General features: G+C 40.1%; 1 protein-coding gene across 1 annotated transcript in view; it reads left to right on the top strand.

Moving 5' to 3' along the window:
- The window catches only part of CACNA1G (calcium voltage-gated channel subunit alpha1 G), a 686,261-nt gene that overhangs the window by 419,306 nt on the left and 241,194 nt on the right, over positions 1-25,761 (top strand). The window contains exons 15-17 of the mRNA XM_053708713.1: positions 2,441-2,516; positions 7,734-7,918; positions 8,748-9,173. Of these exons, the coding sequence (XP_053564688.1) occupies positions 2,441-2,516; positions 7,734-7,918; positions 8,748-9,173 (687 nt within the window). The remainder of the gene's footprint in view (positions 1-2,440; positions 2,517-7,733; positions 7,919-8,747; positions 9,174-25,761) is intronic.

The following is a 25,761-nucleotide window of genomic DNA, read 5'->3' as shown; positions in this document are numbered from 1 at the left end:
ATTGAGCTCGCATTCTATTGGCTGATCGGAACAGCCAATAGAATGCGAGCTCAATCTGATTGGCTGATTGGATCAGCCAATCGGATTGAACTTGATTCTGATTGGCTGATTCCATCAGCCAATCAGAAAATTCCTACCTTAATTCCGATTGGCTGATAGAATCCTATCAGCCAATCGGAATTCGAGGGACGCCATCTTGGATGACGTCCCTTAAAGGAACAGTCATTCGTCGTTCAGTCGTCGGTCTGGATGGATGTTCCGCGCTGGATGTCTTCAGGATCCTGCCGCTTCGCTCCGGATGGAAGAAGATCGAAGATGCCGCCTGGATGATGACTTCAATCGGATGGAAGATCCTCTTCTGCCCCGCTTGGATGAAGACTTTGACCGGATCATGGACCTCTTCAGCCCCCGCTTGGGCTTGGATCAGGACATCGGAGGAGCTCTTCAGGACGGATCGGTGAACCTGGTATGGTGAAGACAAGGTAGGAAGATCTTCAGGGGCTTAGTGTTAGGTTTATTTAAGGGGGGTTTGGGTTAGATTAGGGGTATGTGGGTGGTGGGTTGTAATGTTGGGGGGGGGGTATTGTATTTATTCTTTTACAGGCAAAAGAGCTGAAATTCTTGGGGCATGCCCCGCAAAGGGCCCTGTTCAGGGCTGGTAAGGTAAAAGAGCTTGTAACTTTTTTAATTTAGAATAGGGTAGGGAATTTTTTATTTTGGGGGGCTTTGTTATTTTATTAGGGGGCTTAGAGTAGGTGTAATTAGTTTAAAATTGTTGTAATATTTTTATTATGTTTGTAAATATTTTTTTATTTTCTGTAACTTAGATCTTTTTTATTTTTTGTACTTTAGCTAGTTTATTTAATTGTATTTATTTGTAGGAATTGTATTTAATTAATTTATTGATAGTGTAGTGTTAGGTTAATTGTAGGTAATTGTAGGTAGTTTATTTAATTATTTTATTGATAGGGTAGTGTTAGGTTTAATTATATCTTAGGTTAGGACTTATTTTACAGGTAATTTTGTTATTATTTTAACTAGGTAACTATTAAATAGTTCTTAACTATTTAATAGCTATTGTACCTGGTTAAAATAATTACAAAGTTACCTGTAAAATAAATATTAATCCTAAAATAGCTATAATATAATTATAATTTATATTGTAGCTATATTAGGATGTATTTTACAGGTAAGTATTTAGCTTTAAATAGGAATCATTTATTTAATAAGAGTTAATTTATTTCGTTAGATGTAAATTATATTTAATTTAGGGGGGTGTTAGTGTTAGGGTTAGACTTAGCTTTAGGGGTTAATACATTTATTAGAATAGCGGTGAGCTCCGGTCGGCAGATTAGGGGTTAATAAGTGTAGGCAGGTGTCGGCAACGTTGAGGGGGGCAGATTAGGGGTTAATAAATATAATACAGGGGTCGGCGATGTTAGGGGTAGCAGATTAGGGGTACATAGGGATAACGTAGGTGGCGGCGATTTGCGGTCGGAAGATTAGGGGTTAATTATTTTAAGTAGCTTGCGGCGACGTTGTGGGGGGCAAGTTAGGGGTTAAGAAATATAATATAGGGGTCGGCGGGGTTAGGGGCAGCAGATTAGGGGTACATAAGTATAACGTAGGTGGCGGTCGGCAGATTAGGGGTTAAAAATTTAAATCGAGTGGCGGCGATGTGGGGGGAGCTCGGTTTAGGGGTACATAGGTAGTTTATGGGTGTTAGTGTACTTTAGGGTACAGTAGTTAAGAGCTTTAAAAAAACCGGCGTTAGCCAGAAAGCTCTTAACTCCTGCTATTTTCAGGCGGCTGGAATTTTGTCGTTAGAGCTCTAACGCTCACTTCAGAAACGACTCTAAATACCGGCGTTAGAAAGATCCCATTGAAAAGATAGGCTACGCAAATGGCGTAGGGGGATCTGCGGTATGGAAAAGTCGCGGCTGAAAAGTGAGCGTTAGACCCTTTAATCACTGACTCCAAATACCAGCGGGCGGCCAAAACCAGCGTTAGGAGCCTCTAACGCTGGTTTTGACGGCTACCGCCGAACTCCAAATCTAGGCCATAGTATGCATATATAAATTGCTGATTTATACAATGCATAGATAAAGTGCTGATATATACTATGCATATATGAATTGCTGATATATTATGCATACAGTGTATATACAATACTGATATATATATATATATATATATATATATATATATATATATATATATACACACACTATGCAAATATACAGTGCTAAACTACATTATGCATATATAAATACAGGACTTGCATGTCATTTTAACCACTAATAACAACAACAAATTCTATATTAAAGCTTCTAAAGATTTTGTTTTTTTACTATTAATGTTTAATAAACTTCTGTAATATAATCTTCTGATGAGTATGTTATGTGGCAATTTAAATTTGTGTGATTTTTTTTTATATCAGGGGGATGGATCTCAGTCCGGTTCCTTATCGCCTGCGGATGAATGTGCAATGCAGAATAGTCTTTCCAATGCGTCGTGTAAGTAAATACTAAACCTTATATAAATATGTACTGGCATAATTATGATATAGGAGGAATTCGCACAGCAGTTTGTTATAGTAAAATCTTTTTATGGGGTTCTTCACTGATCTTCAAAGAGAACATATAAATGCAAGTAAGTATTAAACTTTTATATGACCTGTTTTCATTGTATCCAGAGGCGTAACTAGAAACCACAGTGCCCAGGTGCAAGAATTTAAAAAGGTCTTTAGACCACTGATTCATAACTTCTGTTTCCGGCGAGCATACGGAGCTTGATAAATATATGGCAGCTGTGCAGCTATGTTTGCAACAATGTTATACATAGAGGGTTGATTAACTAGCATTCACGAGATCAGACGTGAAAAACCACCCTGACGCTTGCAGGGCCGCCTTCAGGGAACTCTCTAAAAAAAAGTGAGGCGCTGTCCATGGAAGTTGCAAAATGTCTGTCTTAAGAATTAATGGAAAGTGCTGGAAAGGAAACGTATCTAAAGAGAGCAAAGTTATCAGGGAGAAGGGAGCACTTTAAAAATTAAATATTTCAGTCAATACACATCAAATAACTCTGCTTTCAGCTTATATTGTCTTAAAATTGCCTCTCTTGTCATAAACATGAAAAATGCTTAGAGAGAATGCCAGACCTTGCATAGAACTGCTAAGCTACTCATAAATAACTCACCTGTTCAGCGCACTCGCAGAGACGGGGAAACTCATTTACAATAGCTAAAATAATAGGCTTAGCATTTCATATCTTCATTTCATATCTTAAAATTTCATTTCAAGTCTTTTTTCTTACGTAATTTCAATGCAATTTCTTATTTATTAATAAAATATTTTTTTGTAGAACTATAAATTCGAATTAACAATACAGGGCTAGATTATAAGTGGCACAATAACTGTTACAGGTTTTTGTGCACAACGGAAATAGTGCTCAAATTACAAGTTGAAAGTAAACACGACTGCGAGAGCGCAATCCTTATTTATGCACGTCAGGTTAGCGTGTCTGAAAACCTTGCGTAAAGGGTTGCACTAAACACAACATAAATAGATTAAAATTTACAGTTACACTCATATAAACACTTTCTGCTAAAAAAAAATTCATATAAATATTAATAAAAGTTATAAGGGTTAAAAGGCATATCGTATATGCAAAGGACTATATTGTATATATACATATGCATGTCTAAATATGCGTATGTATACATATTTTTATATATATATATATATATATATATATGTACATATCTATTTATGTGTTTTACTGTATATTTACTGCACAATTCCTATGCTCTTCACATACAGGGAAATGTTATTTTTATTATATATATATATATATATATATATATATATATACTTATATACATATATACAAGTTAAGGAGCAGCAGTCTTACGTTTCCGGCGAGACGGAAACAATGGGCGTAGAAAGCAGCATCCACTGCTTGTTAAATCTACCCCTAAGTATCAATTTGCAGTTAGAGATAATAAATGCAAATGCTGAGGTTTTCATTAATGTCAGTTTGAATTATACATTTCCTTCTTAATATAAGTAGAGTCCACGGCTTCATTCCTTACTGTTGGGAAATACTGAACCTGGCCACCAGGAGGAGTCAAAGACACCCCAGCCAAAGGCTTAAATACCTCTCCCACTTCCCCTATCCCCCAGTCATTCTTTGCCTTTCATCACAGGAGGATGGCAGAGAAGTGTCAGAAGATTTCGTAGTTGTTCCTCAGGAGGGATATATGCCTTTCGTTATGGAACTGGAGTTTTAAGTAGTCTTGTCAGCCTCTCAGTGAGAGCATTGATGAAAGTTAGAGTCTTGAGATGCAGGGTTAGTCTTTCTGCGAACCCATCCAGACTGCCTGCTAACAGCTCCTAAGCAATCAGTGTTGACGAGTTTCACTGTCTGCTTTCTTCACTCAAGTCTATGTCAGGAGCGATGCTACAAGACTGTTACACTTGAGAGGCTGTGTTTCTGTTCCACAGCTTGGATTCTGGTAAGATCGTTTAAATTTTTACTTATGTTAAAATTGCCGAAGACAGGGTCACAGTGTGACTCCTTTTATCTTTATAGGATCATGGTTTAATATCTCCTGTGGGAGGTTATTGAACAGTGGGGATTAATCAAATGTGTCATTTTGATTTTATGCTGCTTTATGTGTGAGATTTATTTTTGTTTCTTGGGCTCATAGACTGTTGTTATGTGGTAATGGAACATATAGGTTTTTACTTTCACTTTGAATGCTGTGCAGCTTAAAGCTTGGCATGCTTTTTCTCATAGCAGGGGCAGTCCTGTCTTGCGCACCACGTGACTGGGTGTGGTAACACTTTTGTTTTCTCTTTCCTGACCGAGCTAGCCGTCTGAGAGGTCGCTTCTTCTCTGGTTGCCTGGGTCTAGGAGGTAATGAGTGCCCCAGTCATTGGGGGTATAAAGGTGCCATTTTGTGAGAAATAAATAGTTAATTTATTCTGTATCCTACTACTATGGAGGATTCTGAGATGCTTGAGGGTACTCCCTCTATTCTTAATGGTAAAACCTGTCTATATTGTATATATATATATATATATATATATATATATATATATATATATATAAGGCCTTGGTGTGCCTGCCCTCTCAACTATGTTCTATATACATCAGCAAGGTTATTATGTCTAAGAAGGTTAACCCATTAGTACTTCTGAGCCGTCCACCTCTAAGGACTCACCGTCCCGTGAGTTGCCTGATGTACCTTTGATCCCTAAATTAGACAGAGTGTAAGAGGACAGGATAGTGCCGCTAACTTTTCCTGTACCTGTAAAAATGGCGAATATTATTTCCCCTTCATCTGCCTTTAAAAAATTATTCCCGGTCCCGGACTCTCAGCTGGAGTTGTGGGGTTCCCTCCCTAAGGTGGATGGCGCTATCTTTATGTTAGCTAAGTTTATTACTAACCCTCTTGAGGATAGCTCGTCTTTTAGAGAGCCGATGGATAAGAAGATGGAAACTTTTCTCAGGAAAATGTTTCAGAATACGGGATATTTATTTCAACCGGCAGCATCTGTTGCCTCGGTTGCTGGCGCTGCGGCCTTCTGGTGCGACTCCTTAGCAGATTTGATGAGGGTCCCCTTGATGTTATCCAAGAAAGAATTAAGGCTTTGAGAATTGCTAATTCTTTTATCTGTGATGCAAACATGCAGATTATTCGCCTGAATGCTAAAATCTCTGGTTTCTCAGTACAGACTCGTTGGGCGCTCTGGCTGAATTCCTGGTCTGCGAACATGACTTCTAATTCTAGACTACTTTCCCTCCCCTTTAAGGGAAACATGTTATTTGGTCCAGGCACTTCCATTTGGTCTAGCTACTGATCCACAAATCTTCACAAAGGTTCTAGAGACTCTCCTGGCCGTCGCCAGAACCCATGGTATAGCAGTAGCTCCCTACTTGGACGACATTCTTGTTCAAGCACTATCCTTTCATCTTGTTGAGGACCATTTGGTATCTCTTCACACTTCTTCGATCACATGGATGATCGAAGATAATCTTAAAGAAGAGTTCTCTTATTCCAAGCACAAGGATAGAATTCCTGGGTACTATAATAGACTCAATATCTATGAGGATATTTCTAACCAACCAAAAACGTTGCAAGCTAGCTTCGGTATGTCTTGCCCTCTGGTCCTCCTTAAGGCCATCTGTGGCTCAGTGTATGGAGGTAATTGGTCTCATGGTGTCCAACATGGACATCATTCCCTTTTCCAAGTTCCATCTCAGACCGTTACAGCTGTGCATGCTGAGACAGTGGAATGGCAATCATTCAGATCTGTCTCAATAGATTTCCATGGACAGCCGGTCGAGAGAATCGCTCTCTTGGTGTCTCTGTCCAGATCATCTGTACCGAGGGACTTCCTTTCTATGACCATCCTGGGACATTGTGACTATGGACACGAGTCTCTCAGGATGGGGAGCTGTTTGGGGTGCCAAGAAGGCATAGGGCCTGTGGTCTCAGGAGGAATGCTCCCTCCAGATCAACATTCTGGAACTTCGAGCAATCTACAATGCTCTGAAGACTTGGCCTCTTCTTGGTTCGTCCCGGTTTATTAGATTCCAATCAGACAATATAACCTTGGTGGCTTACATCAACAATCGGGGGGAACGAGAAGCTCCCTAGTGATGAGGGAAGTATCTCGGATTCTGGAGTGGGCGGAGGCCCACGGCTGTTCGTTGTCAGCGATCCACATTCCGGGCGTGGACAACTGGGAAGCGGATTTTCTCAGCAGACAATCCTTTCATACGGGGGAATTGTCTCTCCATCCCGAATTGTTTGCGGAGATTTGTTACATGTGGGGGACGCCAGAGATAGATCTCATGGCGTCTCGTCTCAATACCAAACTACCCAGATATGGGTTGAAGTCCAGGGATCCTCAGGCGGAACTAAGAGATGCATTAGCGGTGCCTTGGAGGTTCAGTCTAATCTACCTTTTTCCGCTATTACCACTCCTTCCTCGGGTAGTGGCCCGCATCAAGCAGGAGCAGGTGTCAGTAATACTGATTGCTTCATTGTGACTCGCGGATCTAGTGATGATGTCCTCTTCTCCTCCATGGAAGTTACCTTGTCCTCTTGGGCCTTTAAGAACGAGACCTCTATGGATCAGATTTGTAAGGCGGCTACCTGGTCCTTAAAAACTTTTTCTAAATTTTACAAGTTTGATGTTTTGGCTCCAGCTGAAGCAGCCTTCTGGAGAAAGGTTTTGCAGGCTGTGGCGCCCTCAGATTAGGCCCCATCTCTATTTTTCTCCCTCCCGTTTTCATTCAGTGACCTCTAGAGCTTGGGTATAAGTTTCCCAACAGTAAGGAATAAAGCCGTGGACTCTCCTTATATTAAGAAGGAAAACATAAATTATGCTTACTAGATAATTTAATTTCCTTCTGTATAAGGAGAGTCCATGGCTCCCGCCCGTTTTTCTCCGATGACTGGCCCCCTAATTTATGTTTTTCTTCTGGTACCTTTTATACCCTGATATTTCTCCTACTGTTCCTTGTTCCCTTGGCAGAATGACTGGGGGATAGGGGAAGTTGGAAAGGTATTTAAGCCTTTGGCTGGGGTGTCTTTGCCCTCTCCTGGTGGCCAGGTTCAGTATTTCTCAACAGTAAGTAATGAAGCCGTGGACTTTACTTATACAGAAGGAAATTAAATTATCTGGTAAGCATAATTTATGTTTTTTTTTTTCTTTTAGTTACTCCAGTTCATGGATACCAAGATATGAAATCCACTTTGCATCCTCCACTCATTATTCATACCGCTGCCACGCCCATGCCAGTGCCAAAAAGTGCTCTCTTTGGAGATATTCCTCTGATCTGTGAGTCACGGAGAGGGAGCAATGTGTCAGGGGGACCTCACGCCAGTGATATCAAGTCTTTGGTATGTCAAAAACTTTTATTGTATATACATTCAGAAGTGAAAAATAATTAAGACATCATTGTGGCTCCCCTAAAAAGGATATAAATATATATTTCTGTGGGTTCACTTAAAACTTCTTTTCTCATTAATTACTGTTGCATTTTGGATAAAACTCCAGGACCTTAAAAGAGTATGTCCAACATAGAACTCTTTCATATTTCTTCCAAAATCTTGCCCTGTTACCACTTATTTATATTGAATGCCCAACAGCTTATATCATGCCAGAGTGCACATTCTCACTCAGATAAAAATACGAAAGAACATTTCTGTTTTCAGATGTCTTTTAATGGAAAATAAAAGCTTAGACCTTTTATTCACAAATATTCTGCATGCAAGAACAAGTTGACAAAATACCCCATTGCACAGTCCAGGAGGTTTAAACATTTTGTGAAGCACAGATTTAAGTATTGAATTCCCAATAGGATATTGCTGAAACCAGGAATTTCCCTGCTTGTTTACATTTGTGTGAGAATTTTTGCAAGAACATTGTCATGCACTGTATCATCTTGGTATAGGACTCTCTAATTAAATTATTTATAGACATTAGACCCTAATACCTGGAGGTAGTGGATACTGTAAACTGTGGAAAGTAAATAAGCTTAAATTTGACTTTCATGTCCCTTTTAAAGTCCTGATAAAGGGCACTTTGGATAGTGCTTTAAATGAATTTGAATGAGGGCATATGTCTGGTGAAAACGTTTCTTTAAACTGATAAGTATGAAAAAGATATAAAGTAACACAATATAAATTGAGTTTTTAAAGAAATCTGCTTTTTTCTTCTTCATTCCAGTCCAGTGTTCGCAACTCCCCACACAGCTCCTGGGGTGCAGTCTGCAACTGGAATAGCCGCAGGTCCAGCTGGAACAGTATAGGGCGAGCTTCAAGCCTAAAAAGACACGTGGAAAGTGTGGAGCACAAGTCCTTACTGTCTGCAGATGGGAAGGAGAGCTCAGAAGGAGAGACATCTGATGAGGAAGTATCTAGTCGTACTGGCTCTTCTTGCAACAGGATGGACCTTGCCGAAAAAAGAGACATGTACGACATGCATGATACATTGCATGTGCCTTATGTGTTTGGAGTGCAAAATAGACACAGCCTTCCAGGAGAATACAAAGATTGCAATGGAAAAACATCTCACTCCTCAGCCTTTCCTCAGCTCCACCTTGAAGACCCTAAACTTGATTACAGCAATAACATTGATGATGATGCTAATATGGTAAGATTATTCTCTTATTGTTGCAAGAAAAAGTTGACAAAGTTACTACAATCCAACCTGTGCAGCCTCAATAGAAACTTTATAAGAAATTCTGATCCCTTGCATAAAGTTGACAGGGAGCTGGTTGAGTTCTCTGCTTTCCTGACCAAAGACCAAAGGTAAATGTTATTGAATTGCTGGTTGTGTTGCAGAAGGCTTGTTTTAAATAAGGAACTCCTCCCAGTAAAATTTTATAATCTGAAGTTTATCTAAATCATTCAATTTGAGAAAGCAATAATCCTCAAGGGTCCTCAATTCTGAAGTTCTAGCGATCCATAGTTGGGATGTTTGGATTTTTTCAGCAATTATACTTTTTGAGCCTTTAGGCATAATTTGGATTAGTCATAGCTAAAGCTTGCATGGAGGATTCATTGGCTTATTTATCCAATTAAACCAAATAGTCGTAGCTACTACATCATGCAGTACTTTGCTCCAAGTACCCTATTGACGTTCCTCCATTGCTCTGTAAATTGTAAAAACATTGTTACAGTTAACAATGTTAAAACACAAATGCAGAGCAGCAGACAGCTCTATCTAAGTGCTATACCATATGGGCCCTTGGTCCAATGTTTCAAAAAAATCCTTTTTCTGAAGTGTTGTGATGCTGCTGCTATCAGCCAATCGGAATTAAGGTAGAAAAATCCTATTGGCTGATCCAATCAGCCAATAGGTTTGAGCTTGCATTCTATTGGCTGTTCCAATTAGGGGTTAATAATATTTAACTAATGTGCGGCGGTTTAGGGGTTAATATGTTTATTATAGTGGCGGCGATGTTGGGGCGGCAGATTGGGGGTTAATAAGTGTAGGTAGGTGGTGGCGACATTGGGGGCGGCAGATTGGGGGTTAATAAATAGTATGTAGGTGTCGGCGATGTTGGGGGCAGCAGATTAGGGGTTCATAAATATAATGTAGGTGGTGGCAGTGTCCGGAGCGGCAGATTAGGGGTTAAAATTTTTATTATAGTGTTTGCGATGCGGGAGGGCCTTGGTTTAGGGGTTAAAGGGACACTGCACCCAAATTATTTCTTTTGTGATTCAGATAGAGCATGACATTTTAAGCAACTTTCTAATTTACTCCTATTATCAAATTTTCTTTATTCTCTTGGTATCTTTATTTGAAATGCAAGAATGTAAGTTTAGATGCCGGCCCATTTTTGGTGAACAACCTAGGTTGTCCTTGCTGATTGGTGGATAAATTCATCCACCAATCAAAAACTGCTCTCCAGAGTACTGAACCAAGAAAAAAGCTTAGATGCCTTATTTTTCATATAAAGATAGCAAGAGAAAGAAGAAAAATTGATAATAGAAGTAAATTAGAAAGTTGCTTAAAATAGCATGCTCTATCTGAATCACGAAATAATTTTTTTGGGTTCAGTGTCCCTTTAATAGGTAGTTTATGGGTGTTAGTGTACTTGGAGGTAGAGGGTGTACCGCTCACTTTTTGGCCTCCCATGACAGACTCGTAATATCGGCGCTATGGAAGTCCCATAGAAAAAAGACTTTACAAAGTTTACGTTTTGCGGTAAGGCCAAAGAAGTGTGCGGTGACCCTAAACCTTCAAGACTCGTAATACCAGCGGGCGTAAAAAAGCAGCGTTAGGACCTCTTAACGCTGCTTTTTTACCCTAACGCACAACTCGTAATCTAGCCGAAAGTTTGTGAAAAAATGTATAATCATTTTTTATGATCGTATTTGGCATTCATCTAAAATTTAACAAAATGGGCCTAGATCAATACCCTGGGTTGTCTACTTTAATAAATAAATATCTATCTATCTTTAAAGGTCAATTTTGAGAATTCAGGAGTAAAGCCAGACTAAATGGACCCTGGAACCATTTTCATATCTCTAAAAATCGTCTTTGAGATTTGTGGTGCACACCTGCAATTAACAGCCTTCTAATTACCATAACTAATCACAAACACATGCATGTCTGGTAGTTTTGCAACCTTTTGTCTTATAAAGGATTAAAGGGGCGCCACTGTCACAACTACTGCAAGTTCGCTTATCAATATGTGGGCCACAACTGCAGGACTAGATTCAATTCTCTGAAATCAATATTGAAGCTTTAGGCTCTCTTGAATTATATATAATTATATATATATATATATATATATAGGTAGATACCAGAAGTATGGTAGGTGTGCCTTTAAGCTGAACACCCTATGAGACTCCTGTTACGGTACCAACTGTGTACCAAGGGTTAATACCAGATGAACAATGTCCTGCATAGGGAATCAGCAATTCACAACCCAGCCAGTTTCAGGTTTAAAACAGAATGTCTACTTTATTTGAAGGCAGCACACAGATTTATACACCCTGGCTTCAGGTTACAGAGGGCATTGGTTTAACAGTAAAGCAAACATATGAACAATGCATCAAACCTCTAACAATTGTCTATTCACAGGTAAAACAGATTAACATATTAAGTTAATTAACTAGGGAAGAACGTTTACTCAGACAATCTGATGTTGGGCAGTCTAGTTAACATAATCACACAAGGACACAATCAGTTTACCCAGACCGACTCCTGAGACACAATCAGATCTGAAACATACATAGAATACATCTTATTAGAGAATATAGGAACAGTTCTTATTAGCTATAAAGTCTTTTATGCCACTTGGCTTATAGAGTCACAATTGCTCCCACAAGGGGCACTCACACCCTGTACCCATCCTGTATTTATGGATACAGGGTGACATAGACATAAGACAGAGTTATGAAAGTACATGGGGTGTCCAGCATATAAAATTCCATATTTCCATGCAGTCTCTGGGTATCCTTAAGCCCATGTACCTCCAGCCCAAAGAATGTTCTATAACAGGCCCTCCAATGTACAGTGGCGAGATTGGTTTCGTCACATCTCTCCCCTTTTCCAAACAGACTAACAGGGTATCTGACCTCCTGCCGGTCAGTGCCCTGGTTAGTCCAGCAACCCACCCTTAAAACACAATTAGTAGTACAGCCCACCCACAATAAATGGTTACTACACCTGAGTATGGGGAAAACTTGTACATGTCCAGGTGCCTCACCACAGCTGTGTGGGGGACTGGTACGCTGAATTGGTGGGTTGCGAGGTGGGCAGAGACCAGCTGTACTCTGCCCGGGTGCCAGCACTACCATGGAAGTAGCCTGGTGGGAGCCTGGTTGCTGGAGGGGGAGACCGACTGTCTCCCCTTTGGATACATAGCTGTGCTGCTGGAGGGGGAGACCAATCGTCTCCCCTTTGGCTAAACAGCCGTGTTGCTGGGGGACAGGACCAACTGTCCCTACCCCTTGTAACGCAGCCTGCCGCTGGGGAATGGAGTCTGGGCTCCCAATTCCCTGTATATTCCTCTGCTGCTGGGGGACAGGACCATCAAACTCCTCTCCCTCTGGTTTGTCATGCTCGGCTGTCCAGGGTATATACTGTGCCATATACCACCAGAGCGCCTGGTAGGCATGTCAGTTTGCTGGGACAATCCATCTGTATTCCCGTTATGAGAGAGAATTCCTGTCCATACAAACAAGGGTTCAAATTCCTCAGTGCCCAGACCAGGGCCAAACAGTCCTTCAAAATCCCATCAGCTTCTTTACGAGTTTTCTGTACCTGCTCTTTATAGGTATCCACAATCCCTTCATACTGACATAGGGTGCCCTTGAGTTGCTGCACCTCACTATGAGCCAGCGTCAGCTTCTCCTCAAGTGTCGCTAAGTTTGTCTTTAAGGTTTCATGTCCCACTCTCAAGCTGGTGTTTTCTGCAGTCTGTCGGTGCAGCTTGTCTAGCAGAGATTCACGTTCTAAACGTGCTTTTTCCTCTGCGCTCCTCTTCTCCTTCATCAGCGCATTGTAACGGGACCTCCACATATCAATAGCGGATAGAGATTTACTGAGCTCATCGTCCTGGGGCTTAGCAGCAGGTGGGTCAGTCTCTGCTGCATGGATCTGGGCACGGGTAGTCACAGAGTTAACATCAGCGGGACCCATAGGAGCGTAGGCAGAAACAAGGGGGGCCAAGTCATTTCCAAGAAGAACATCAGCAGGTAAGTCCTTCTTGACCCCCACATTCACAGGTCTAGCGCCCACTCCCCAATCCAAATGTACCCTGGCAACAGGTAGGCTGAACACATCGCCCCCTGCTACCCTCACAGCCATAGTGTCTCCAGTGTACTGTTTCTCAGACACCAAGTTCTTTTGAAGCAAGGTCATGGTAGCACCAGTATCCCGTAGACCACTGACCTTCTTCCCATTCACTTTAACCAGTTGCCGGTTATTCCGGTGGGCAGCTTGCACAAGGTCTGCCTCATGTAGGATGCTCCAGCATTCTTGCGCCTCTACGTAGCGGGCCGCAGGCTGAGGATTACGTGGGATTCCGCCGGCGGGTCTTCTCCAGGACTGCGCTTGGTTCGCTGCGTTTAGGGGACACTCTGGTCTTTTGTGCCCTAGTTGCTTACATCTAAAGCACCGAATAGGTTGTGAGTAGCACCGCAAATTGAACAGGGCTCTCTGAGGGTAGTTCGTGGCCGGAGGCCGTGTGGTATAGCGGTGCGCCGGGGTTTGGTAACTGGCAGCTGCTGGGGTGACTGGGGGTCTGTACTCCACTCTAGCAGGGGGCTTAGTGGTAGCAGTGTCCAGTTTGCGGGCATCCGTATACTCATCTGCCAAGCGAGCCGCTTCCTGCAGGGTGGAGGGTTTACGGTCCCGAACCCACTCTCGAACTCCTGCGGGTAACTTGTCGAAGCAATGTTCCAACAGGAATAGCTGCAGCACCTCTTCCCCAGATATGGCTTGGCACCCCGCTATCCAGTGAGCTGCTGTGCGGTGCACCTTACATGCCCACTCAAGGTAGGAATCTCCAGCTAATTTAACAGTGTCTCTGAACCGCCTCCGGTATGCCTCCGGTGTAACCGCATACCTGGAGAGCAGAGCCTCTTTTACAGTATTATAATCCCTGACTTCCTCATCTGGAATGGCCCGAAAAGCCTCTCTGGCCCGGCCGGATAATTTTCCAGATAATATCGTGACCCAGTCCTCTGCGGGTACCTTGTGTAGTGCACATTGCCTCTCAAAATCCGCAAGGTACCCATCAATCTCTCCTTCTGTTTCCAGGGAGTTTTTAAAAGCTGCAAAATTTACTTTTCTCTTTTCCATCTTAGTCAGTATTGTAATAATCCCCCTCTTCCTGAGGTTACTGGCTTGTGTAGTTGCTCTTCTGGGCGATAAGGTTCATTCCGTCGCTGCCACCAATGTTACGGTACCAACTGTGTGCCAAGGGTTAATACCAGATGAACAATGTCCTGCATAGGGAATCAGCAATTCACAACCCAGCCAGTTTCAGGTTTAAAACAGAATGTCTACTTTATTTGAAGGCAGCACACAGATTTATAAACCCTGGCTTCAGGTTACAGAGGGCATTGGTTTAACAGTAAAGCAAACATATGAACAATGCATCAAACCTCTAACAATTGTCTATTCACAGGTAAAACAGATTGACATATTAAGTTAATTAACTAGGGAAGAACGTTTACTCAGACAATCTGATGTTGGGCAGTCTAGTTAACATAATCACACAAGGACACAATCAGTTTACCCAGACCGACTCCTGAGACACAATCAGATCTGAAACATACATAGAATACATCTTATTAGAGAATATAGGAACAGTTCTTATTAGCTATAAAGTCTTTTATGCCACTTGGCTTATAGAGTCACAATTGCTCCCACAAGGGGCACTCACACCCTGTACCCATCCTGTATTTATGGATACAGGGTGACATAGACATAAGACAGAGTTATGAAAGTACATGGGGTGTCCAGCATATAAAATTCCATATTTCCATGCAGTCTCTGGGTATCCTTAAGCCCATGTACCTCCAGCCCAAAGAATGTTCTATAACAGGCCCTCCAATGTACAGTGGCGAGATTGGTTTCGTCACAACTCCCTTCAGGTAGAATTATCTAATTAGAAAGTGATCAGTCACTGATGAAAATTCAGATTGTGCACTGTTTCCAGACCCAGAGATATTCATCCTCCCTGGAGTAAGTCTGAGTGGGAAAGTAGCTTTACTTAGGTTATTTATTTTTTTTTTTTTAATTTTCAAAAGGGCTTTATTTTGATAAACAAAACATACACGGCATAATTCAAATATACACATAGTACTTCAAAGCTGATACAGTATAGTGCTTCATAACAATAGTCCATTGTACACACTGTTTCAAGGCGTGAGGCATGCTTATGATCAGTCAATTTAACACTTGAAGATACCCGTTAAATGCAATGTATGCCTTAATTGGTCCCAAATATCTCGCTATGTAGACCACTCTTGGGTCTATGACAGATGTATTTATGTACAGTATTGGGAGTATGGAGCAAGGAGGGGGAAAACTAAGAGAAGGAAAAACAAACAAGTTGCGTTCATCAAATCCATTGCAAGATAATGCTTCATCACAATAGTCCATTATATATGTTATTTCCAGGTGTGCGGCATGCTTGTAGTCAGACATTTCAACTTTTGAGTACACCTGTTAAATGCAATGTATGCTTTAATTGACCCAAAATTTCACATTAGATAGACCACTCTTGGGTCTGTGGAAGTTATGCCTATGTACAGTGTTGGGAGTATATAGTGGAGGGGGGAAGAACTAGGGGAGAGGGAAACAAACAAACACATTGGATGTAACATTTTAAAGATAAAGAATTGATCTCAGTCCTCTAACCACACAAACCACATCTGGGGCCATGACAGAGAGGCATTGGGAATACAGGCAGGTACACTGATATTCTGTATTGGGAATACTTAAAGGAGAGGGAGAGAGATGTGAGCAGGGGGACAAGCAATATAAATATAACAGTTTTATTATAGTGGGAAACATTGGGTAGGTTCATTTCAAACAAGAGGCTTATTGTGTAATAAGTAGAGATCTTGTGGGATATAAGAGTTATTAGCAGTAAATCATTCTATCCACAATGTGAAACATAGTATGAAGCCTATATATTTGATAGAGCTATGCAAAGCGTTGCCCGTGAGTGAGCTTAATACCTTTGCATGTCTATCGTCATGAGAGGGGAATTACTAAGGGAGAGGTAGAGCGTCTGCTTAACTTAGGGATTAATTTCAAATAAAACAACTTAAAATATAGGGTTAAACCCAACAATTCAGTGTGCTTGCTCGACTTAAGGATAAGCTTCAAATAAATCAATGACACACAGTTGGAAATTGAACAAAAACATTACTAGGTTACCAGAGTCCTTATGGTATAATGCTAGCTGGGGGATACTGTCGACTCTGGTGTCAAATCCAGTCGCCCTTTGTCAGAGGAATGCCTACAGAAGCTACCCCTCTCCTCTCTTCGGTATATGACCACTACCCTGTAAATAGAAGTTGTGACACGCAGAGCTGCCCTGTGACATGGGTGGCGCTTCGCCGATTGTATGGATATCATCCCAGCTGTAGGTATAGATGAGAGGCTTGGCTAGTGATGTTTGTGACTTGCTCGGGTGGGCCCCCCCGAACTTCTGTGCTGTTGCCAAGTGTGCAAAAATCCTTCTCTTCCTCAGCTTCTCAAGTCGGGTATTACCCAGAGCTCGGCTCCTCGCCTTAGCGTATGTAGAATGAGATCTTCCCAGGGCAATTATGGCCAGTTCTGCCGACTCCGGTACTTTCTGCCCGTTAAGGAAAGGGGGCTCTTGTGATTCCGGATGCAGTTCTACTTTATGTGCATCATTCTGCGTGTCAGAGGCTGAGAGATTACTCCCCAAACCATGCGGCTCTTCCATTTTGTGTATAGCGTTGTCAGTTTTAGATTTTTTGTCCGCCTCGCTGTCCTGTGAATCCATCTGATATGTAGTCTTGTTTTCAGGGCTTAAGCATTTTAGCAAGTGATCGTACGGTGCTCTCTGCATAAGTCCGAGCATAGCAAGTTCAAATCGTGCAAACAGCTCCTCTTGTCTTGTTATACTTCTCCCCTCCGCCATCTTTAACATGTACTGCTGATTAACGATGACTCTCCGCCACTATAAAGGATTAAGAACTGTTCAGATGTGCGATCATATGGCCCGAAGACTGAGCAATATTGGGTGATGAAGAGGTTCAGTAAGCCAGATTACCCAGCAGCACTGATAACCCGGCTCTTCCTGGGGGGAGGTGAATGCCTATGAAAAGGCCGCCGCCTTAGGCCTTTATCTTCCAAACTGGATCTCCAGCGTCACATACACGGCTATAAGAGATGATATGGGTCACAGTATGCAGTACTGTGAGTCCTTTATATATTTTATGTTTAGTCTTGCCGTGTAAGAGTAACAATCGGTGGATTGTTAAAGCTTCTGCTTGGAGCTCTCAGAAAAGCGTCCTTACCAGAACGCTGCTTGGAAACGCCCCCGCTTTACTTAGGTTATATACTGTGCCCTGGCCCTTTAAGGAATGAACAATAAATGCACAGAAGAGGGGTTGCTGCAGAGAATGTCAGGAGGCAGGGGAATGCTTGTAGAGTAAAACTCACTGTTCAGCAGGCTTCACACGCTGCTCCTTGTAGAAAGAGTCTTTATCCCTCAGAGCTGGAAGTGGCAGGCTCAGTGCAGATTCAGTGTTAGAGAAGGAGGCTTACAGGAGAATCCCTTATAGCATCAACGGCAGCAGCAGTAAATCCTCAGTGAGCAGGCTCCAAAAATCATCAGCCAGCAGGAAATCACAAAGGGGACCTGCAGTATACTTTGTCTCATGCAGAAACCGTTCACAGGCAGGAATGAAGTTCAGTAATGCCTGGCAAGTAGCCAGAAGGTAAACTTGCATGTAACAATTCTTCACTCGGGATGCAAAGGATATGACAGGTAGCCAGACTGAGAAACAGGTGCACTAGCTGGTATAATCAAGCACTGAAAAAAGGAAGTTGTGAAGTTGTAAAGGCTGTGACCTAACAGCACTGACAGGAGTGTATAGGAATCTCATAGTCCTGTTAGCGTGGTAGTAAGTATGCAGCCACATAGCGTTATCCTGGTTGTACACAAATGTCTGAAAATGTGTAGGTGAAATGCAAGTCACAATATTGTTGGCACTGGGGAAACAGTGCAATCAGGGTAGGCTGGCTTCCACATTGGTCAGCTGGCTGAGAACCTCGGCAGTACTGCTCACTGGTATTCGTATTCAGTTCAGCCAGCCTTGTTTAGCCACTCTTTGTAATCTGGTTAATTTGTAACAATATTCCTGAGAGAGAGTGATTTCTGGTTACTATTAAAGGGAGACTGAACCCACATTTTTTATTTCATCATTCAGATAGAGCATGAAATTTTAAGCAACTTTCTTATTTACTCCTATTATCAATTTTTCTTCATTCTCTTGCTATCTTTATTTTAAAAGCAGGAATGTAAATCTTATCAGCTAGCCCATTTTAGGTTCAGCATCATGGATATTGCTTGCTTATTGGAGGCTTACATCTACCCACCAATAAGCAAGCATAACCCAGGTTCTCAACCAAAAATGGGCTTGCTCCTATGCATCACATTCCTGCTTTTTAAATAAAGATAGCAAGAGAACAAAGAAAAATTGATTATAGGAGTAAATTAGAAAGTTGCTTAAAATTTCATGCTCTATCTCAATCATGAAATAAAAAATTTCGTTTCAGTGTCTCTTTAACTCACTCAAAAAGTAAGAAATAAAAATTTAAAACTGTAAACTTTATTGCTACACGTTTCTCGGCTATACAAAACCGTTTCTTCAGGCATATTAAAAATGAGCGTACAATGCTAAAGAACAGAGCAGAATATAATGCCCGTATGTAAACCAGAAATAAAAAAGGGAACACTTATTACATTTAACATATTATAAAAACATTTTTTAAAAACTGCAAGTGGCTAACTATGTATAAAAGTTTTGCAGGTGGCAAATATATATAAAAAGTAAAACACATACATTAATTGCAAATACATTGCTACATCCATAAATGTCATCAAGACAAAATTGTGTGAATTTGTGATGCACAAGATTTTATTCAAGAGTAATTTTTTCGTCAAATGTGTGTATCAAGCAAAAAAAATAAAAATATGACAATATGTTTAAAACGTAAAAAAATCTCAAAATAGTGATAATTTGACTGGTTGCTAGAGATCACGTGATAAATCTATGATTGATTACCAGTATTTATAAATCTGCATGAATGGCATCTTTTTCCCCACATTTATAAATGCCTTTTCTTTCGAATGGTGGTGAGAGTCCATGAGAATCCTTACAGTTGGGAATTCATCACCTGGCCACCAGGAGGAGGCATAGACACCCTACTGTAAAAGCTTGAATAACTCTCCTATTTCCTGTTCCCTCCCAGTATTTCTTTGCCTAGTTATGGAGGCAGGCGAAAATTGAGACTTTTTTTTTTTTTCTCTCTTAGTATTCAGCTAGGCGTTATGCTGTCAGGATTCCCCTGAATCAGACTCAAGAGTGCTGAAACAAGGGTTTCTCAGACAGCATTCTAGTAGGTAGCTTTCGGCATCATTTTATTACCCAGGCAGCTCTTTTGTGTCTTTCAGTTATTAGACATTTGTCAGGCTCTGTCTGGTTAGTTTCCTCCTTGGAATCTGATTTTTGTTCTAAGGGTTTGACTACTTCATCCATTTGAACTTAGATTCTGACTCAAAATCCTCGTCACCCTTACTGAGGGTAGTCTAGGCATTCCGATTTTTTGTTTTTGTTTCAGACTACTTGACTCTTTAAGCAGTCTTCTAATTTTTTTTTTTTTGTTTGTTTTCAAGTGATATGTAAGGGCTGAATTACAAGATTTTTTTCTGTTGCTTCTGGTTGAGATGTCTCTTTCTTAGAGTTTACTTGGAGGCAGCTCAGTTCCCCTGTGTTTTTTTTTTTTTTAAATATATTTCAACTCGTTCAATGTATGCTTCTTAAACAAGAAGGAGGCTTTGGTAGAGCTTCTTTGACATTGCTTCATGTTAATCTTTTTAAAGTGTTTTGTTCTGGTTGAAGTGTCTTTTGGTTGGGAGGCCCTGTTGTTCATGGTAAATTGGTGCCTGCCTTATAATTTGTCCCACCCATTTTTAGTGTACTCCACAGTTTGGGTATTAATTCCCAAGAGTAAGGATTTTTATGGACTCTCACCACCATTTGAAAGAAAACATAATTTATGCTTACCTGCTTAATTCATTTCTTTCTTGGTGGTGAGAGTCAACCAACCCACCCAATTTTATAAATGGCGGCAGTTCTAGTTTACCCAACTATCTTTCTTCTTCCTCCTGTTCTTGGCTATACAAAATACTCGGACTGAACAGGAAGTAGGAAAGATATTTAGGCTTTTACTGTAGAGTGTCTTTGCCTCCTCCTGGTGACCAGGTGATGAACTCCTAACAGTAAGGAGTATCATGGACTCTCACCACCAAGAAAGAAATTAATTTATCAGGTAAGCATAAATTATGTTTTTTCTTAAACATGGTAATAAAATCATATTTTTGACTATTATTGCCAGCTAAATTAATTCCCAGTTTGTCTTTTTGTTAACTACAAATCTGCAACGTTTAACTCTTTTACTTGCTGCTAATTTATTTTGTAGAGTTTGAGCTCTCTTGAATATAACCATTGGTCTATCCCCAATTAGAGCTTTCAAAATCAAATCCTTCTTGAAGATATACCAGTATTCTTTAAGTATACATCTGATATTGTTGTATTTAGTCACAAAGGAGAGTCATTTTTACTTTTCTTTCTTTATATTCTAATTCTATTGATGTAATTCTTCTTGGAAGAAGAATATTATCTCAGTTTATATATTGAGCTTTGTTCAACTTATGATCCAGAAGGTCTATGGGGTAACCCTTATCTTTAAATCGTTGCAGAATAGCTTTTGATTGTTTATCAATTGTTCCATATCAGAACAGTTCCTGCGAATACGCTTGAACTGACTGTATGGAACATCCACTTTCCAATTGTAATAATGATGGCTACAAAAATAAAAAAAAATGTTACTATCTACTTGTTTGAAGTAGGTTTTGGATGAAATGTAACTTTCCTTGCTCCAACTTAGAACAAGGTCTAAGAATTAAATTTCTTTTGTTTGACTATTACCTGTAAAAGAAAGTCCCATATCATTATTATTAAGATGGTTTATAAAGGTTTTTGCAGATTCCACACTACCATCCCAAATGAAAATAAGATCATCAATGTAGCGACCATAGAACACCAGGCTTGCCTAAAAGTCTGCCGAATATATATATAAATATATATGTTTGAATGTCCCCATGTATAAATTGGCAAAACTGGGGGTGAACCTGGTGATCATGGCTGTGCCCTTCACTTGTAAGAAAAAAAGAGGCAAACAGGCCTATATCAATACTTTGGGTTGTCTACTTTATAAATATATATAATTTTGTTGTCAATTTTGAGAATTACAGCTGTTATGCCAAATGAGCCCTGCACCCTTTGCCTTAATGTGTAAAAATCCTCTTTCTTATGTGTGGTGTGCAGGTTTAATTAGCAACCTTCTGATCACCAAAAACTATGGTACATTCATAAATGTCTGCTTATTCTAATAATTTCTGTGAGAGACCCAAAGTTTGGGAAAAAAATTACATTTTTTTTTATATAATCATATTTTGCATACATCTGATGGTGTAATACCCTGCTCTCTGCCGCCCACTTCAAAAGTAAATTTTGTCTGATTGCTAAAGATTTGAATTGTTCTCCAATCAGCACTCTAGCTACATCGAAAGTGCCATATGGGGAGAGTGCTGATTGGACAACAATTCAAACCGTTAGCTTACAAAAATTGACTTTTGAAGTGGGCAACGGAGCACGGGGGATATTTAAATTTCATATCTATATTTAAAAGCAAGTTATAGAGCATCTACATTACAACTGATGAATTAAACTCAATCTAAATTATCACTAACATATCGGATCTGATTTTCAAAAGAGGAAAGTTTACCATCACTTTAACTTCTGTCCACCTGCAAGTTGTAGAAAAAAAAAATAGCCAATCAGCATCAGCAGTGCTGGGGTAATGCTTTCTCTTTGCTGTAATCTCATGAGTTTTCCTATAACTTACTTAAACTGAATAGGAAAATAACATGACTGTGCCTGCACATGACAGATGCAAACTCCCTAGCTTGTCCTGGGACAATCATCCTGACTGGCTGCTTAATGTCTCTTTACAGTGATTTTGAGGTAAAATATCTTCCATTTTTACATAGAGATGTTCAGGTGATATTTTCTAGTCAGCTTTTTACAGTTACTCAGCATCACTTTCATGTGCTTCAACATTTGGGTATCATGTCCCTTTAAATATACACAGGAATTTGCTCTCTTTCTCTTCTTTCCTTCTCATTTTCTCTCTTTTTTTACCTATCACTCCCCCCTTTCTCTCTACTCCCCTCTCAGAAATTAAATAACAACTTTAGCTTTCAGAAGGAGCAGCAATGACATACATATGACATTTCTATATGACTATCTCTGCTATGTGGGTAGCCTTCATTGTTGCTGTTGACTCCTGTCCCTTAGTGATTCCTCACATCAGTCATCCAACTACTTTTGCTGCTGTGCATCTAACTTAAAGTGACATTGTTCTGTAAACCTTTTCATGTTTTCCACTTTATAAGCTGGAGTGTATTAAAGTGTTTACATATCATTCATTTACCTTTAGTTTGTCATTTGAAATAGCTGATTTTGCCTGTTGAAACTGCCACCTATACTGAAAATTTTAGTACAGTGCTGCTGGTTATAGAAACATAAAGTAAACAAGTGACAGCAAAAGATACCAGCCTCCAGGTGGGGGTAGTAGAAAGAAAGGGCCCACCCTATTGGAAAGGGTTTTCCTGATTTACTGCAGCAACTTTGAATGCAATAAAATCTTTTCAGCTTCTTGCTTCAATGTGCCTTTAGAGTGCATAAAAGTGAATGCTGTCAAGTTGTCCTGATCCTGCCACCATAATTTATTGTAACCAAATCAATCTCTCCCTACTGGAAATCATCATAACAGCAAAATAACTGCACAAATAATAACTTTAACTATTGACCTTTGCTAGGCATAGCAATTGACCCCTCCCTTCCATCACAATATCACTAACTTTAAACTCCTCCATGAGACCTCTCTTGAATATAACCATTGGTCTATCCCTTGCTCAGAGCAGGTGGACAGGTTTATGGAGCAGAGGTCTTTAGACCGCTGCTTCATAAGTTGTGTTTCTGGCGAGTCTGAAGACTCGCCAGAAACACGGCCCTTCAAGCTCCGTACGGAGCTTGATAAATGGGCCTGCAGGAATGAAACAGATTTATTTATTTTGAAGTTTTGTTTATAACGGGTTGTATGAAGGAATGTTTGAGACAAGAATTTTGTGTGGGTGGTAGAGTTACATCTAGTTAAGATGGGGGTCTATGGTTATGGATAATTGAGGGTCTAGGGCCAGTAATTCTAAGTAAAAGTAAATAGTAAAAAAGAGGGTGCAAATAAATTCTTAAGATACAAAATGTAAGGATAATTAAATTATGAGAGAAATATAGATGTAATTTATTAATAATACTAAAGTCTATACTCAGACGTCTCTAAGTGTACAAACTAAACAAATATAAAATCACAGTAGTAGCAATTAATTAGTAAACATATGTATGGCACAAATAAAACTCCTACAGTGTTACTGATACCAACTTAAAATAGGTAAAATGTTTCAATAATAGTAACCATAAAAATGTTGCATTTAAAACATGTAGTTTTCAGAGAACGTATAGTACTGTACCTCCGTTATGGATATTGCACTGTCCAGTGTAAAAGTATTTTTTTCCTTAAATTATAAAGTAGAAATATGATTAGAGGGCGCTAAAAAAGCTAAAGATATCACAGAGATATTTAAGACAAGTATAATGTCTATGTATACAATATAGCAACAACAACCCCAATAATCAATTCGCAATATTACATTTTTTATTAACCAAAGGTCTACAGTTAACAATTTAAACTCAAACAGTAAATTGGGACGTCTCCCATAGTATAAAAAAAACCTCCTCTATATAATTTCAATGCAATTTCAATGCAATGCAAATGTAGTACAGAGTAAAATATGCAGCAAATCATGGAGTATATTGCAGACTCCAAATGACGAATCAATTAATGAATCATTGGCGTGCGTATACAGACCACCTAAATAAACAAACACACGGCTAGATTACGAGTTTTTTGTTTTGAGCTGTGTGGTGCTAACGGGCAGTTTTTACAAATCCGGGGTTTTTACAAATCCGGAGTTAAAAGGCAAGAAGTGAGCGTCGAGCAAAATTTTGAGAAAAAGTCTAACACCTCCAAAAAAGCAGCGTAAAACTCAGTAGCGCAGCCCCATTGATTCCTATGGGGAAATAAAATTTATGTCTACACCTAACACCCTAAAATGAACCCCCATGAACCCCCTAGTCTAAACACCCCTAATCTTACACTTATTAACCCCTAATCTGCCGCCCCGACATCGCCGCCACCTACATTATACTTATTAACCCCTAATCTGCCGCTCCGGACACCGCCGCCACCTACATTATACTTATGAACCCCTAATATGCTGCCCCCGACATTGCCGCCACCTACATTATATTTATTAACCCCTTATCTGCCGCTCCGGACACCGCCGCCACCTACATTATACTTATGAACCCCTAATAAAGGGCAGTTAGCTCTTTTGCAGGCCCAAACCCTAACCTAAAAATAAAACCCACCCAATACACCCTTAAAAAAACCTAACACTAACCCCCTGAATATCAACTTACAGTTCTGAAGACCGGACATCCATCCTCAAGGAAGCGGCAGAAGTCTTCATCCAACCGGGCCAAAATCCTCAACGAAGCTAGGAGAAATCTTCATCCAAGCCGGGCGAAGTGGTCCTCCAGACGGACAGACGGGAAGTTCCTCCAGACGGGAAGTTCAATCCTATTGGCTGATCCAATCAGCCAATAGGATTGAGCTTACATTCTATTGGCTGATTGGAACAGCCAATAGAATTCTTCTGCCGCTTCCTTGAGGATGGATGTCCGGTCTTCAGAACTGTAAGTCGATCTTCAGGGGGTTAGTGTTTTTTTTAAGGGTGTATTGGGTGGGTTTTATTTTTAGGTTAGGGTTTGGGCCTGCAAAAGAGCTAACTGCCCTTTTAAGGGAAATGCCCATCCAAATGCCAAAGAGCTGATTACTTTGGGGCAATACCACGCAAAAGGCCCTTTTAAGGGCTATTGATAGTTTAGTTTAGGCTAGGGTTTTTTTTTATTTTGGGGGGGCTTTTTTTTATTTTGATAGGGCTATTAGATTAGGTGTAATTAGTTTAAATATCTTGTAATTTGTTTATTATTTTCTGTAATTTAGTGTTTTGTTTTTTTTGTACTTTAGATAATTTAATTTAATTTATTTAATTGTTGTTAATTTAGTTAATTTATTTAATTATAGTGTAGTGTTAGGTGTTATTGTAACTTAGGTTAGGTTTTACTTTACAGGTACTTTTGTATTTATTTTAGCTAGGTAGTTATTAAATAGTTAATAACTATTCTACCTAGTTAAAATAAATACAAACTTGCCTGTAAAATAAAAATAAACCCTAAGATAGCTACAATGTAACTATTAG

This window comes from Bombina bombina, chromosome 1 (assembly GCF_027579735.1).
Source record: "Bombina bombina isolate aBomBom1 chromosome 1, aBomBom1.pri, whole genome shotgun sequence".
Lineage (NCBI taxonomy): Eukaryota > Metazoa > Chordata > Amphibia > Anura > Bombinatoridae > Bombina > Bombina bombina.
Note: the sequence above shows the minus strand (reverse complement) of the source record. Positions and strands in the feature narration are given on the sequence as shown.